Source organism: Prionailurus bengalensis, chromosome D2 (genome assembly GCF_016509475.1).
Source record: "Prionailurus bengalensis isolate Pbe53 chromosome D2, Fcat_Pben_1.1_paternal_pri, whole genome shotgun sequence".
Lineage (NCBI taxonomy): Eukaryota > Metazoa > Chordata > Mammalia > Carnivora > Felidae > Prionailurus > Prionailurus bengalensis.
In genome coordinates, this window is record NC_057351.1 from 35113588 (window position 1) to 35129428 (window position 15841).

At 51.5% G+C, this 15841-nt stretch overlaps 2 protein-coding genes across 4 annotated transcripts; both read right to left on the reverse strand.

The window, feature by feature from the left end:
• Positions 1 to 1481: 1481 nt before the first annotated feature.
• On the reverse strand, positions 1482 to 12809 carry LOC122493480 (dual specificity protein phosphatase 13). 3 transcript variants are annotated; one of them, XM_043598144.1, is made up of 6 exons: positions 12608 to 12809; positions 10246 to 10350; positions 9025 to 9119; positions 5267 to 5440; positions 2661 to 2881; positions 1482 to 1938 (listed from the first exon to the last, which is right to left on the reverse strand). In XM_043598144.1, exons 1-6 carry the CDS (start codon positions 12692 to 12694, stop codon positions 1736 to 1738), a joined length of 885 nt encoding a protein of 294 aa, XP_043454079.1. In that variant the 5' UTR covers positions 12695 to 12809; the 3' UTR covers positions 1482 to 1735. The 3 variants fall into 3 exon arrangements, with proteins under 3 accessions (XP_043454079.1, XP_043454078.1, XP_043454080.1); XM_043598143.1 differs by having other exon boundaries at positions 10147 to 10350; XM_043598145.1 differs by lacking the exons at positions 9025 to 9119; positions 10246 to 10350; positions 12608 to 12809 and adding an exon at positions 6698 to 6798.
• Positions 12810 to 14396: 1587 nt separating this feature from the next.
• Positions 14397 to 15549, reverse strand: LOC122492616 (dual specificity protein phosphatase 13-like). The gene is made up of 2 exons (XM_043596110.1): positions 15401 to 15549; positions 14397 to 14631 (listed from the first exon to the last, which is right to left on the reverse strand). Exons 1-2 carry the CDS (start codon positions 15547 to 15549, stop codon positions 14397 to 14399), a joined length of 384 nt encoding a protein of 127 aa, XP_043452045.1.
• Between the last annotated feature and the right edge of the window lie 292 nt (positions 15550 to 15841).

Here is a 15841-nt window from a genome sequence, read left to right on the forward strand (position 1 = left end):
CAGGAGGGCTTCCCAAAACTAACTGCTAAACTGAGACCTCATAGAGACCCCAGTGAAAGTGGGGGAGGGTGGTACACTCAGGTGGTACAACCTGAAGCATGTTTCAAAGTGCCAGAGGTAAGAGAATGTGGTGCATTCTGGAAACTGCAAGTGGATCTACCATTTCTTAATTACACAGTGTGTATAGAAACAGAATTACAAGAGATAAGGCTAGAGATACAAGAAGTTTCTCAGATAATGAAGCATCTTTATACTTTGTCAAGGTGTTTGTACTTAGGGGGTTGTAAGCAGAGTGGCGATGTGATCAGATTTCCATTTTAGTAAGATTGTGTATGGAGATTGGAGGGGCAGGGCTTGAGGCAGAGAGACCAATAGTAGGCTGCTGCAAGGATCCAGTGAGAGGTGAGGGTGGCTTGAACTTGGATCCTCACAACAAAGATGAAGCTAAGTGAGCAGGTCCCAAAGGTATTGAGGAAGTAGAATCAATAGGCCAATTGTAGGAGGGGACATGATACCCATCACTGACTTGAGCAATGGTGGCTGTCAGAACTCTTCACGAAAATGAAGAACTAGGAAGAGTTCAGCTGGTGGGGTGAGGCTGCGGAAAAGCTCAGCTGAGTTTGAAATTCAAGTGCAGTATTCACATAGAGGTGGGCAGTGGGATACAGAGGTTTGAAGCTCAGGAGAGCAAACCAGGCTGCCTCAGAGGAGTCATCAGCCTAGAGATGTGAACTGAGGCTGGGGTGGGGACAAAGGGATCCCCCCAGCAGAGTGAGAACTGTGAGGAAGAGAAGAGGCAGTGGCCAGAACCATGAGAAACCTTGAGGCTTAAGGGTCACCTGGAAGAGACAAGGGCTAAAATAGGAGCAGCCTGAGAGGTGGGAGGAGAGCAGCCCGTGACACTTTGCTCCAGTTGAGGAACCTGGGGCTTTTCATATTGTGCTATTAGGGCACAAAACGAAGAATCTTGAAACTAAATGTTTTTGCTGCTTCATAAAACCATTCTTCACCCAGGACTCTTGGGCTGTCTCTTCCCTAGACCCTCTTCTCTCGGTTGGTGCTTGTTTTAGTCTGTCCTTTTGAAAGTACGCATAAGTGAAAAGATTCAAGAGATGTTATTTGTACAGCAAGTTTTGATGATCGCTTTTTGATGGGGTGGGCATGGAGGAGGATGGTGACGGACTGAACCTTGGTCTTTATTCAGACAACCTTGCTCTTGGGTGATGATATGAGGAGGACAAGATGAGGAAAAGGCCAGCTAATTCTCAGCGCTGGTACTCCCAGTCCTCCCTTTTGTACCCAAGGCAGATACTACTAATTGATCCTCATGTGCCCTCTTTCTTCACGAAGACTCAACATGGACTCAGACTCTCTCTGTAGGCTGCCAACATGCTGACTCAGAGCTGGCAAGCCTTCTGGACTCTCGTGGCCATCCTGAAAGTAAGCCACCACTCCCACAAACCACCAGAAGATCTCCTGTCTTTATTATGATGAACATTTTATTATAGAGACAGACTGAACTCTCTTTTGTATAAAGAATCTTTGGATTGGGTCAGGGAAATCCACCTGCTAAAGGTCACCACTCAATTCTCCCTGCTTCTGCCTCAGCTAAGCCCCCACTTGCTATTTATACCTCAAGGTCACTGGAAACAGCAGAGGCTGCTGTCCCCAGGGCCAGGCTGGTTGGGTTGGGCCATGCTGGCCAGAAGGTCAGGGCTTCTGGCTGCTCACCAAGTCAGAGCCGCCCCGTCTCCCGCCCCAGTCGGTTGTCCAGAACCTGGAGCTGCTGGAGGAAGCCCGAGTTGGGGCAGATATCACGGTGGGCCTGCACCGTCTGGATGGCCTCCACCAGCGTCATGTTCTCGCAGATCATGAGGAAGGCCAGGACAACTGTAGCAGAGCGGCTCACCCCCATAGCACAGTGTACCAGCACACGGCCTGTTGGAAAGACCCAACCTAGCGTCAGCTACCTGCCCTCACACTGACCACCCACCCCAGCGGGAATTGGAGATGCTTCTGGCCATCCTTCAGCCCACCTATCACAGCACCCTGGAATACTGACAATGTTCTTACAGTCAGATGGGGCAGCTGAGGCCCAGAGAGGGAAAGGGACTGGCTTAAGGTCACGGAGCAAGTTAGTGGCCCAGCTAAGGTTAACAGCTGGGATTCCCTTCTCCAGGTCCAAGGTGCTTCTTCTGGCATCCTTTCCAACTCTGCCATCCTGTTGTGAAGGGTGGGAGAGGGGACAGTATTCCTGGAGTCCCCTGGATTTGTGGTTGATTAGAGGGAGTGTCCCTTACCCCCTTAGTTCTGCCCTCTCCTCTATCCCTGCAGCCCTATGCCAAGGCCTCATCTTAGAGGGGTCTGTTTAGCCTTTGCTAGGTTGTGTACCTTCTGCCCAATGCCAGACCTCTTACTGAGGGATGGTTACCCTGAACCACATCAGACCTTAGCTATGTCTGTGATTTGTTGGTCCCCTGAAGGGGACACTGACTAAATGGTAGTAGCTATTTGCTCCATGGGGTGGGAGGGTTGTTGAAGATGTTTGTAACTCTGGACACCCCACCCACCAGTGCTACTGGGAAAAGTGCCCCAGATCCCACCCCCTCACCACCATCCCTACCCCCACCTCCACCCCAGTGTCTTCCCCAGCAGTTCACCTTTAGGAACACTGAGGGCAGTCCGGATGTATCGAGCAACAGGCAGAAAGTAGACACTGAGGTCGAAGAAGGGGTTGTCATCAGCCTCAATGCCATAGTACTCCAAGGGCATTCCGCGGTAAAACTTGGCACCTGTGTCCACTTGAAACTTGCCCGCAGCAACATTCACGACATGGGTGATGCCCAGCTGGGTCAGCTTGTTCTTGTCCCGGGCTGCGTACCTGCAGGGAGGACATGGGGACGTTGAGAGGTGGGACAGGTCTCATTGGGTCACCTCTGGCTGGGCTGGAACTTGTCCCCTTCCCTCCTCTGCCACCCCTCCTCCAAGTGTGAGACTGGAAACAGTGAACAGGCCCAGATGATCAAGACTCTGTTTCATGCAGCCCAACTTTTCTAGAGGGCAGTTTGGCCACATGCATCAGAAGCCTTAAAAATATGCATAATATATTGGGGCACCTGGGTGCCTCAGTCGGTTGGGCGGCCGTCTACAGCTCAGGTCATGATCTCGCGGTCTGTGAGTTCGAGCCCTGCATCGGGCTCTGTCCTGAGTGCTCAGAGTCTGGAGCCTGCTTCCGATTCTGTGTCTCCCTCTCTCTCTGCCCCTTCCCTGCTTGCTCTCAGTCTCTCTCTCTCTCTCTCTCTCTCTCTCAAAAATAATAAACAAAAAAAATTAAAAAATATATGCATAATATATACATCCTTTGCCTCAGCAAGTCCCCTTCTAGGAACTTGAAAAAAACCCAAAATGTGCCCACAGACATATATAAATTGGACCTAATGATATTCAAGATAGTGAAAAATTGGAAAAAATCACTATCTTGTAATAGGAGACTGAGTATGGTATATCTAAATGAAATACTATGCAACCACTAAAATGTTGTAGATTGTTGCAGGTAAACAAGGAAAGGTGTTTGTGCTATATTGAGCACCTGTGAAAAATGCAGGCTACATTGGGGCACCTGGATGGCTCAGTCAGTTAAGCGTCTGACTCTTGGTTTCAGCTCAGGTCATGATCTCACAGTTTTGTGAGTTCTGGCCCCACATTGGGCTCTTCCCTGGCAGCTCAGAGCTTGCTTAGGATTCTCTCTCTCTCCCTGTCTCTCTGCTCTTCCCTCACTAGCACTGTCTCTGTCTTTCTCAAATAAATAAATAAACTTAAAAAGAATGCAGGATACAGAACTTTGTTTAAAAATGTTTTCAAAGGATGTGTGGTTCCATTCAAAAAGCTTTAAAAAAAATCTTTCTACATAAAGTAGATTACAAAATGGGACTAGAAAGAGGTATCATTTCTGTAAAAAAAAAAATGTGACAAAGCGTTTATGTCTGTATATTTTTATTTTTAATGTTTATTTATTTTTGAGAGAGAGAGAGAGAGACAGAGCACAAGCGGAGGAGGGGCAGAGAGAGAGGGAGACACAGAATCTGAAGCAGGCTCCAGGCTCTGAGCGCTCAGCACAGAGCCCGATGCGGGGCTTGAAATCACAGACTGCGAGATCATGACCTGAGCAAGTAGGATGCTTAACCGACTGAGCCACCTACATGCCCCATGTGTGTGTATTTTTAAAAAGTCAACAAGGATTTTATAACTGGTTATCTGGTGCGGGGAGGGCATATTTGCCATATTATTTATAAGATATTGAACCATATTTTCTAAATATTAAGGAAAATGTCTGAAATCCACGTATATTCATCCATATATTCCAAATTTTAGGAAAACTTTTGGGGAAATGACTCACAATTCTACTTTCTTTATACATATACACCCTATAGAAACTTGGTGTGTGTATTCCCAGGAACCATGTACTAGACTGTTCCTAGGATCACTGTTCATAATAGCCAAAAAGTGAAAACAACTCAAATGCCCACGTACAATAGAATGGATAAAGTATGGGATAGTCATACAAACAAATAGTATGCAGCAATGCAAAATGACTGAGCTTCAGCTGCATATAATGCAAGTGAATTTCACAACACTGAGCAAAGGATGCCAGGCACAAAGGATCCACAATAGGATTCCATTCATATGACTTTAAAAGACAAACAAAACTAACTACATTGTCAGGTATATAGGTGTTAAAACCATAAAGAAAAGCAAGGAAATAATTATTTCAATACTTAGTAGTTATCTACAAGGAAAGGGATTATGATGAGTGGGACTTCTAGGGCATAAGTAATGTCCTATTTCTTGTCCTGGATGGCGAAATGGTTCATATGTGCTCTATACACTTTTCTTTTTTTCTTTTTCTTTTCTTTCTCTCTCTCTCTTTTTTTAATTTTAGAGGGGGAGCGAGAGAGTGCATGTGTGTGAGTGGGGGAGGGGGCAGAAGGAGAGAGAGAGCAGAGCCAGATATAGGGCTCAATCCCAAGACTCTGGGATCATGATCTGAGCTGAAATCAAGAGTTGGACACTCAACTGAATGAGCCCCTCTATGCACTTTTCTTATGTGTATTCTGTTTCCACAGCTAAAATTAATAGTAATACAGAAGGAAAGGAACATGTGGAAAGAAATGGTGGGGGGCAAAGAGGGTGCCACCTCTGCTCCTGGAGGACTCTGGGAGAGGCTCTCCTTCTGTTCCCTCTACCTCCCACCGTGGGTAGTACTTACGCATCTCCTAGGAAGAGGTTGGGCCAGACCTCATCGATGTGGCTCAGCATGGCAGCCCGACGGACCCACAGCAAGCGCTGTAGGGAGGCCAGTGTGGGTGGCTGGTAGGGGGACACCCGGACTGCCCCATGGATCTTGGGCCTCCGGAGGTCCTGCTTCTGCAGTGAGTTCATTCTGAAACATAGTGGACACTGTGGTGGTTGGGGGCAGGATCCCTACCTGTGGGTCAAGCTGATGGAAAGGCCCAGGCATGGTGCAGTGCCCAGGTGCCACTGGGATGCTGCAAAAAGGGCCTCAGTTATTTTGGATGAGGTTATTAACCAGCTCAGGTGGGGCTGAGGCCTAGACCCTTTCCCCAGGGAACAAGGGAATCAATCCCTTGTCACCCCTGTGAAGCTGAGAAGCTCTCTCCTGTACTTTCCAGAGGTCCCTGATGGTGGAAGCTTTGGCCAAGGGGCCCTCGGAGTTCCCTGTTTGTAACAACTAGTCAGTGAAGACCCTGTCCCTTAAGTCACAGGTACTTGGGACTTTATAGGGATGAGGACTTCAGATGACTGTGGCTCTCAGAGGGCACCTACGAAGGCCCCCACAACCTGGCAGCTCATCTCAAGCTCCCTCCTCTGCTACTTCCCCAGGTCCCCATTCCCTCCCAGTTTCAGGTGCTTGAAGGGCAGAGCCCATCTCAGGAATAAGGGGGCCTGGGCCATGAACTGACATTTGTTGGTATTTCTGTGCTAAGTAAACTGAAGCTCTTATAGGCCTGAGGCCTCACTTGGGTTAGTTCCCTATTTTACATAGGAGGAAGCTGAAGGTCAGAGAGAATTTTTAAGTGATGCCCAAAGCCATATGGGTGATAAGTAGCAAGGCTGGGTTTTCCATCCAGTTGTGTTCCTTCAGTTCTGTCTCTAAGCCTTCCACTTGCCATCGTTGGGGACTCCAGAGAATGGTCACTACTAATCCGTCTGTCTCTACATGAGAGCCTAGTGTTGGGGTCACACATCTGCCTATAGGCCCTGGGATTTTCCTCCTTACCCCCATGACTCAGGCCAGTGCTGAAGATCAGGCCTCACCCAGGGAGGGTGAGTTGTGTCAGGAGTCATCTGGCTGAGGGTATCCGGGACCCTGCAGAGCTGGGTTATCTGTGGCACCAGAACCTGGGTCTGGTGCTGTGCTGGGAAGGAGTGCCTATCTTGGCTAATTGTCCCTGGCCCCCTCAACCAGTAACTAGGGAAGGTACAAACTGGGAAGAACATCTTTTCTCTTTGGTAGGCAGTTCCAGGACCAGGAAGAGAAATGGGCACCCAGGAGGCCACTGGCTTGGCCAAGCTCACCCAGCGGGTAGCCGGTGGGCAGGGTGGAAGTGAAGACCCAGCTTTCCCCTTCATCCCCCACTGTGACCTCTCAGGGCAGGCTGAATGGCCTGCCACCTACCTAGGGCATGGTCTGGGGCCAGGAATGGGGGAGTGGGTACAGGGACAGGACTCAGCACATGAGCGGAACTGGGCTGGGGCAGGTTCCGCCAGAACACAAATGCTGTGAAGCGGCTAGAATTCCAGGTCCTTCCCTTGGAGCCTGTGGGGGTGGGGTCTGAGAGCAGACCTAGGCTGCTGTAGACTGAAGCACAGTCCTTTCAAACCCTCTCTGCTTGGCATCTCTTTGGGATGAAAGGCTTTTGGCCCTGAGCTTCCCATGTCCAATGGAAGCTACCTGAAGTGGTGGAAAGAGAACTTTGGAGGGAGGGAGGACAGCATGGCCATAACTCATTTGGTGGCCTCCAGCAAGTCTTTGCTCCTGTCTGGCCGATGGTCTGTCTAATGTTTAAGATCCTGGCCTTGCCTGACTTTAGGATTCCCTGGGGGTGTGACCTGAGAATGAGTGGCTGGGTTTGCAGTAGCTACAGGGTAGGGAGTGGCATAGTGTGTTGGGGTGGAGAAAGCCCCAGGCCCCAGGGTTGTCCAACAGCCACACTGGTCTGCCGCCAGCAGCTGGAGCTGCAGGAGATGGAGCTCTGGGAAGCCTGGCAGACCCACGCTGGCCTCTGAGCTTGGCGTGGGGTACTTCCGCCACCCTGTGGCCATTGGGTGCATCGCAGTCCAGCTGTGCCAGGGAGCAGGCAGCCAGGCTCTGGCTGACACAGAGCTGGTCCCAAGGGGGCTCCTGGGAAGAGGAGGAACCAGCAGAGGGATCAGGAATTGGGGGCTGTTAGGCCACAGCCCATGTTTCAATCTCCTAGGGGCCTTAGACCCAAGTCTGAAGAATGGGGGCCTTTTCCTTGGACTTTGGGGTATTCCTTGTCTGGTCCCACCTAGGTTCTCATACCTGATGCTCACAGATGTACCCCACATTTGTCCACTCTGTCCTACTGGGGGTCCAGCCCCTGCGCAAGAACTCATCCTTCAAGCTCCAGGCACATCCAAGGAAGGGAAGTCAGTGGCTACAGCAGCTCCTCTGGTTTCTGCTGCCCCCGGACCTGGACTGACTCCTCCTCCCACATCTCCTTGGCCACCACAGAGTGAAGCATGCGCCCAACATTTAGTAGGGACAGGTCAGGCCTGGCTCTTCTCCTCATTCACTCTGGCCCTCATTCTGCCTCCTTCTTGTGTCTTCTCCCTAAGCTGAATACCTGCCTCTGTGGGCAGTGGTTTCTCTGCTCTTGTGCTGCCGCTGTTGACAAGTTTAGGTATTTGTTTTCTGTCTTTGTGTGTGTCCCTCCTCCTGTCTATGCTGCTCTCCCCAGCCTCTCGTAGGAGCTCATGCTCCTCCACAGCCCCTGACACACCACTCTGCCTGCTGGTAGGCCAAGGCACAGCCCTCCTCGGGGCGGGGGGCAGCTCTTGCCATCCACCTCTTCAGCTGAAGCTCCAGACGTCCCCCTGGCCTTCCCTCCTCCCCAGGCTCTCTGCTTCCCCCTCCTCCTCCCCAAGCAGACCAGATAGGACTGTGGCCACAGGAGAGTTGAGGCCAGAGATCTCAGGGCAAGACGAGTGAGGAGTCTGGTAAAGGAAGCCTCGGGGAGGGTGGCAGGCGGGCAGCCAACATGAGCTGCCAGTGGGGCTCTGCACTCAGCACGCAGGCCCTGGAGGAGGACAGATCTGGGCAGTCCTCAGGTCAGGTGTTTGTATGGTCTTCTTCGAGCCAGTTTTTTCATGGGGCTGCTGTGAGAATTTCATGAGATACTAAATGTAAGGCACCTCCCACAGGGTCTGCCTTATGGTAGATGCCTTCAGAATGGTGCATCTTACTATTATTATCATTACTACTATTATTACTCTTACCCTTTCAAGCCTCAGCCATATCCTGGGTAGAGGGTAACCTCCCCCAGGACAGTGAGGCTTAGTCTCTGTTTCTTTGTGTCTCTTAAGGTTTTTTTTCTCCGTCCAGCAATAATTGTTATTATATTCACCACCTACTAAGGATAGACTGTGTACCAGACAGAGCTAAATGCTTACATTTTCTCATTGGATCATCACGGTACCCTTATAAAGCAGATAACGTTATCATCCCCATTTTACAGATGAGGAAACTGAGGCTCAGAGAGATTAAGTGATGTGTTCAAGGTCACGCGGCCAGTAAGCATGGGATCCAGGATTTGAGCCCACATCTTTCTGACTATTCTGCTCTTGTCTGTGCCTGTATCTCCAGCCCACTCTGTCCTCCAATCTAACCCAGTCCCTCCACAACACACATAGACACAGGTGCCCTGACCCTCATGACTCAGCATGCTCTGTGGCCCCCCTGAAATAGGGGCACTCACCCACCTGTGGGGATATCTGGCCCAGGCTGTGGTCTTCTCTGACGGCCACTTTGTGCTGCCGGCTTCCAGCTGCCTGTCTCCGCACACTTGATGCTGTTTCTATTTTTTGATTTGAGTTTAATTATAAAGCATGATGTGCTGCTCCCCTCTTCTGGCCTCCCCCTGACACTCCCAACTCACCCACTGGGTCCCTGGCATGGTCAGTGCCAAGCCCAGCCAGGCATCTGGCCTTGCTGGGAGTGGAGGCAGCTCGCAGGGGTCTGCTATGGTGTGTATGCATATGTGGAGCAGGGAGAAAGAAGATCCAATAAGCCATTTTAAAAGCTCCCTTGGCCTTCGAGGGTGGTATGAAGGATGGGAAGAAGGTTAGAGCTAGAAGGATCTTCCATGGAGGAGGACAGAAAAGAGACTAGCCAAAACCAGACACAAACTGGCAGTGATGTCAACATCAGAACCCAGGTCCAGGGGTGCTTAGTTGGGAGCTGAGGATTATAGGACTGGCCCAGGATTAAGATCTAGAAGACCCAGGCTGAGGGAAGTGTGGGTACACTTAACAAAGCTGTAAGTGGGGTTCAGAGCAGGCCTTTAGACCTGCGCTGGCCTGCCATCAGAGGCTGTGTGTCCAGAAGCCACTCTGCCCTCTGCCAGGCTCCTCTTTCCTCCAGAAAGTATTCCTAACCCAGGTCTCACTGTCCCTTGAGGTCAGCAAGATGGTGTTTTAGGTCCTTCCAAGGCCACTGTGGTCAGTTAAGGACCTTGGATTTAGGCCTGTTAAGAATCCTTCCTGCTCTCCAGATACCCTTCTCATATAGACTTCAGGACTCCTCCACACACACTCCCAGATGACAGACACACACAGAGACATATGCACACCTGCGGCCACACCTATACCTTCAGGCACCTGTACCTTCAGGCACACCTGAAGTCTGAACTCCAGGGAGCTAGGGCTCAGCCCCTGCTGGGGTCCCCTGAGCCCTGGGGAGAGCTGGTGGAGGCAGCTATGGCTAAGGGCAATCATGAACACTTAGAGTCCCCTCCCGCTCTCCTCCCATCCTCCCACCCCAGGAAACTTGGAGCCCCTGCCTAAGGAGCCTCAGGATTGGCTGAGAAGGCAGACCATTCCCACCTGCAGGGACTGAAGACAGTGGCTGGCAGGGAGTGCAGGCAGCGGGAGGAAGCAGATGGAGTAGCAGGCTCTAGGGCGGACTCCACACTGGGTTCTTACCATCTTCTTGGAATCCACCTGGGCCAGAGCCTCCAGCAGCACCAACAGGACCAGTGCCAGGGCAGCAAAGTGGCACAGCCCTGCGGCAGGGAGTAATGACCAGCTCTGGGGAAGAGATGAGCTCCATGTTATAGGCAGGCAACCCAAGTCCCAGAATGGCTGGGACTTGTCAGGGCAGAGGCAAGAACTGCCATCTAAACCTGCCTCTGCCTTGAGTCCTCTATGTAAGGTCAAGTGGGTACAGGTGCTGGGAGAAATAAGGCAGGTCTGGGGCCTAGGGCTCATGGAGAGAAATGACCTTTCCCCAAGGCCCCCTCATCTTTCGGAGTCCCTAGGTCTGCTGTGTATGGCCATATAGGCTGCACACTGCACAACTCCTGGGGACTCCAGTAGCACAGGCTGTCTGGTGGGTGGCACCTCAAGGAAGTGTGCAGTGCTGCAGCCCAACTGATTTCCCCCAAGCTGCTTGATGGAGAGATACTGAAATTGGAGGTCAGGGCATTTAAGGGTTCCAAGCCAAGGAAGTGGGGCAGTTGGGCATAATCAGAGATCTGCTTTCCACCAGTTTCCTGAAACCTGTTTAGAGGAGAGAGCAGGATGGGAACATGCCATTCTTGTCTCCCTCTTGGCTCCGCATACCCACAGAGCTCCGCACAGTGGTTTCCCACCCAGCTCAGCCCTAGGCCTAATCCCAACCACGGCTATAACCCTAATTTTCTTCCATTACACTCACCCCCAAACTCTAAACCTATCTCTCCGTCCTGCTCTGATCCCCATCCCCAAGATGCTCATCCTTCTGAAAGTATCAGGAAGGGGTCAGTGTTGCTACATGGCTCCCTGGCAGTGGTGCCAGTTACCAATTCAGAAACAAGAACAGCTTTTAGTGGGGAGCAGGGCAGAGGGAAATTCAGTCCACATCCTGGGAAGCTCTTGGTAGGAAAAAGCTACCACTTTTCCAACTCCCAAGAGAGCCCAGGCCCATCACCCACCCCTAGCTGGCAACCCCTCTGAGCCAGTGGGCACTGAGGCACAGAGCCCAAGTCAAGGTTGAGGAGAGATGAGGGAAGGCACAGCATGGGTAGGAGGCTTAGCTCCCTGGCTGATGGCCCTCAAGGGGGATGTGAATGTGAGGCAGGTGGGCTACTGGGGACAGACAAAACAGACCCAGCCTCAGCATGGTGAGAGAAGAAGGGCAGGTGACACCGCAGCTCCCTCACAATGCTGGTGCCAGCACAGCCACTCCACCACAGGAAGAGACGTCCCTGTGGCCTCCCAGCTGAGCTGGAGGAAAACAGGGCTGATGCCAAAGAAATTGAAGTAGCACCTCGGTGACCGTTTGTGGGCCAGGAGCCTGAGAAGCAGTGTTGCTGTTGGGAGCAGCCAACTCCTTCTACTAGGCAGCTGGGGATACAGGAGGCCCCCATCAGGAGTGGGGAGACCTGGGGGAGGAAGTGTTGAGGATCTGTTCCTCTTTTGTAACTTAAGGACCATCTGCTAATGCTCTGAATGCACTGCACATGGGGCCGCAGGACGGAGGGTAAACGGAAGTAGAAAGGAGCTGGATAGACCTTTAATGTCCTACAGGGGTCCTCAGAACCTGAGAGGGAATGAAGTTAGGGAGGCTGCTTCTGTGGATCTCTGACATCAGACTGATTGGGGGAGGACAGGTAGGGAGTGGGGTACTGGGTCTGAGGCAAGGAATGGAATGGCATGATGGCAGGAGAACTTTATATCAAGCTGGGCTCAGGTAAGGAGGCCATGGCTGGTGGCAGGAGTACCTGTACTCCTTCTCCATTGTGAGAAGGGTGAGGCAGGGCTGATGTGAAAATTAGCTAAGCCTGGAGTGACAGCTGTAGCCCCACTTTCCCCCCAGAGCTGGAGCTGGGATCTGGACCTGGGAAGGAGGTATGCAGAGGTGTGGGAATGTCCAGACAGCCCACAGGTGTCAGGAATGGCGGTGTTGCTGCCTTAGTGGGGTTCAGGTGAGCCCCCACTGGCTTTTGGCCAAGGAAGCAGGGCAGCCCACATCAGAACCAGGTAAGAAGGCCTCACCTCTTCCATTATATGCTTTCCACCTCTTTCCTTCCTAACATTTCCATCCTCTCAGGGGTCTGAAGAACATGAGTAGGCTGCAGGAGAAAGGCTCCTTCTGGAAGGTTGCCTTAGCCAGGCCCCTTCAACCCTCCCTCTGGCTACACATAGCCCTGACAACCCACTTCTGAACTGGTCCCATTCCATGTCCCCCACCAACCCTCACGGGCCTTCCCTTTCCTGGTTCCCCATCCAGCCCTGATCTGACCTCTCACTTCTTAACTGCACCCAGTCTTGCCCCTCACCTCCTCATTCCCTGCCCAGCCCTCACCTGGCCCCTCAGCTCCGGCCTGCACCCCGCAGCTGCTGGTCCAGCTGGCAGAGCTGGTGGAGGAAGCCTCGGTTGGGAAAGACCCATCGGTGTTGCCTCACGGTGATCACTGCCTCGCGCAGGGACAGCTGCTGGTGTAGCATGAGGTAGGCCAGCACCAGTGTGGCAGAGCGGCTCACCCCTACCACACAGTGCACCAGGACCTTGGCTGAGGAAGACATCCCGGTGAAAGACCCTTTCCCACCAGCTGGCCCACCCAAGGGCAGGGGTAGGGACCCAAGTTCCTTTCCCCGCTCTGCCTTGGGTGTACTATGTAACCCTGGGCAAACCATTCAGCCTTTAGGGTTCCCAGTTTCCTGATCAGTCAAATGGGTATATCAACACCCTTTGCCTCCCCTTGGGATAGGGTCCAAACTCCTTAACACACGGCTTACAAGACCCTCCGTGAGCTGGCCCCTGCTAACCTTACAGCTTCATCTCAGGCTGTCTCACCCCAACCTTCAGATCTAAGAACACTGGGTAACTTTCAGTTCCTTAAAGCTCTTATGGTCTCTGGCCTCCAGCCCTAGAACATGCTATTCCAACTACCTATAGCTTCTCTAGCTCATGGTCTGACTAATGTTTAGTACTCATCTGTCAGGTTTCAGCTAAGACATGATTTCCTTGTACAGGCTTTCCTGACCACTCATGGTATCACTTGAATCACAAAGCAGCTCATCCTTTTTGCATGTGGCCCAGTGAATACTGCTGTAGAGGGAAGTCTCCTCACTTCCTGGTCCTCTGGACTGAGCACCCTTGCCCTGTCCCTGGTCTCCCACGTCTCTTCACATTTACCCATTCAAAGGAATAGTACCCACAATATTCCACATTCTGACCATCTTTCCACAAAACATATAATGGCAAGTTCCATTAGAGCAGGGATCCTGCCTTGTCTAAGTGTGGATTTAGTACCTAGCTCAGTGCCTGGCACAGAAAAAATAATAAATAGCTGGTAAATGAATGCTTGTAAAACGAATGTCAAAGTGCTCTGGATGTTAAAGAGTGCTGTGAGCCATAGTCTTGTCTTTCCTGTCACATAGATGAGAAACTGAAGTCCAGAGAGGGACACTGGCTTGCCCAGGGTCAGGTAAGAAGGGGCATGGCCCTTACCCAGGATGAACACAGAGTGTGGGCCCCAGCTTCCCCAGCCTCCTTTGTTCTACCCTGGGTATTAGAAGTTTGTTGGTTTTTTAGGGGCATATGGGTGGCTTAGTCAGTTAATTATCCGACTTCAGCTCAGGTCATGATCTCAGTTTGTGGATTTGAACCCCGCATTGGGCTCTGTGCTGACAGTTCAGAGCCTGGAGCCTGCCTTGGGTTCTGTGTCTCCCTCTCTCTATGCCCCTCCCCCACTCATGCTCTGTCTCTGTCTCTCATAAATGAATAAACGTTAAAAAAAATTTTTTTAAGTTTGCTTTCTTTTTCATTTGAAAATACTTTAGAAACCAAACATCTAGTTACTAAATGGCAATTTCTCAAAGCTGAATGATGCAGAGAAAGAACTGTTCTGCTATTTGTGAAACTTGGCTTTCAGTCCCAGGGCTGCTCCTAACTTGTGACATGACCTTGTATTCTAGGCCTCAGTTTCCCTGTCTATGAAGCAATGAAGTTGGATAAATTGTAGTAGCACTGAGCAGAGGATTTTTAAAAACCTGAAGGCTTTTGAAAAACTAGAAATGGGAGGGCACCGATATTTGAGGGGAAACTTGATATCTCGCCCCCCAATGACTGAGCAGGTTGGAATATGAGTTCAGACCCAACTCCTACCCCCAGGTGTGCTGAGGGCACGGTGGATGAAGTCAGCTGCTGAGGAGAAGTAGGCACTGATGTCGAAATTGGGGAGGTCGTGGGCTGGCACGCCCAGATAGCTCACACTGCTGCCGTAGAAGTCAGGGCTGCCCTGACAGTAGAGTCCGCCGTGGGCTGCATTCAGCACATGGGTGATGCCCAGCTTCCATAGCTCAAAGCGGTTATTTGCCGTGGCCCTAGGAAGGGGAGGAATGGGGCTGGTTGCTGGCTAAGCCATGGGGTCCAGAAGAGAGGTTTTGTCTGGCCCCCTGCTTCAGAGGGACAGAGCCATCAATATCCAAAGGGAGCCAAGAAGGAACCCAGTAAACTTGAGCCCCACCCTCAGAGCTTTCTGGTGGAAGGGTTGGTGGTATAGGGAGTTATCTTCAGACCCTCTTTGCTACCTGAGGTGATCTGCTCCTGCCTTAGCCAAGACAGGAAGGAAAGAATTGCTTCAGTTCTGGAAACCAGCTGCCCCTCCTTTCCTGTCCCATGCCCTCCCACGGACATCTGGCCTCTTGTGGCCACCACCCCGTACCTGTTTCTAATTTGCAAATGTTTAATGACACCTTCCCTGATTCACCTTCCTCACCCACTCTGTGTCCAGAGGAGGCTGGACTCAGGAAAGGGAGCTCTCTGTCCATCCCATGTCATACCAGAAAGCACCATTCCCCAGGTCTCTATCCCTGAGACTCGCCAATTGTCCAGGATATATCAGAAGATTTCAGAATCCTCTGGGAGCGCCAATCATCCAGGCAGGCAAAAGCTTTCCTCCCCCTGGTGGTCACATCTGATCACTGCACTCACCCCAGCACACAGGAGTCCTAGAGTCAGTCCCTGGCCTGAGATGTGCAGAACAGAACTATTTCTCCTTGTGCCACCTAACCCCTCATCTCTGATAAAGAGCCCAAGAACTGTCTCTCCTTGTCCCCTTCCCCACACCCTTTCCGACGAGCTATCACTCACGCATCTCCTATGTAAAGGTTGGGCCAAACTTCGTCCACGTGGCTGCAAGAAACTTTCCCTGCCCTCAGGAGCTCCTCCAGTTCCAGAACACTGGGGCAAGGCGTGGCTTCGGCATCTCCCCTCAGCACTGGGACTGAGGCTTCAGCCATGGGCCAGCCCACCCAGCCCTCTGTCTCCGCGGTCACTCCTCTTCTGCCTCTCCAGTGTCATTTCTCCTTCCTGGAGATTGGCAGGGACAGGTGGGACAGAAGCAAGTGACTCAGCAAGTCGTGGGGCCTCCAGAGAGAACAGGACATTTTTCCCCCCAAGTTACTCCCCTAACCCCAAACTCCATGACAACATAGAATCCATCATATCTCTGCAAGTTATTTTACTTCTCCACCTGGGTTTCTTCATCTGTAAAGTAAGGATAATTGCAATTACTTCAAAGAATTGTGAGGA

Excerpts from the sequence above, each read along its gene's own strand:
- LOC122492616 (XM_043596110.1), bottom strand. The coding sequence starts at position 15,549 with ATGGCTGAAGCCTCAGTCCCAGTGCTGAGGGGAGATGCCGAAGCCACG. Across the intron at positions 14,632-15,400 it reads AACCTTTACATAGGAGATGC|GGCCACGGCAAATAACCGCT; the intron begins GTGAGTGATAGC and ends TCCCCTTCCTAG.
- LOC122493480 (XM_043598143.1), bottom strand. The coding sequence starts at position 12,694 with ATGGGTCTTTCCCAACCGAGGCTTCCTCCACCAGCTCTGCCAGCTGGA. Across the intron at positions 9,120-10,146 it reads ACTGTCTTCAGTCCCTGCAG|AAACAGCATCAAGTGTGCGG; the intron begins GTGGGAATGGTC and ends ATCAAAAAATAG. Across the intron at positions 2,882-5,266 it reads AACCTCTTCCTAGGAGATGC|GTACGCAGCCCGGGACAAGA; the intron begins GTAAGTACTACC and ends TCCTCCCTGCAG.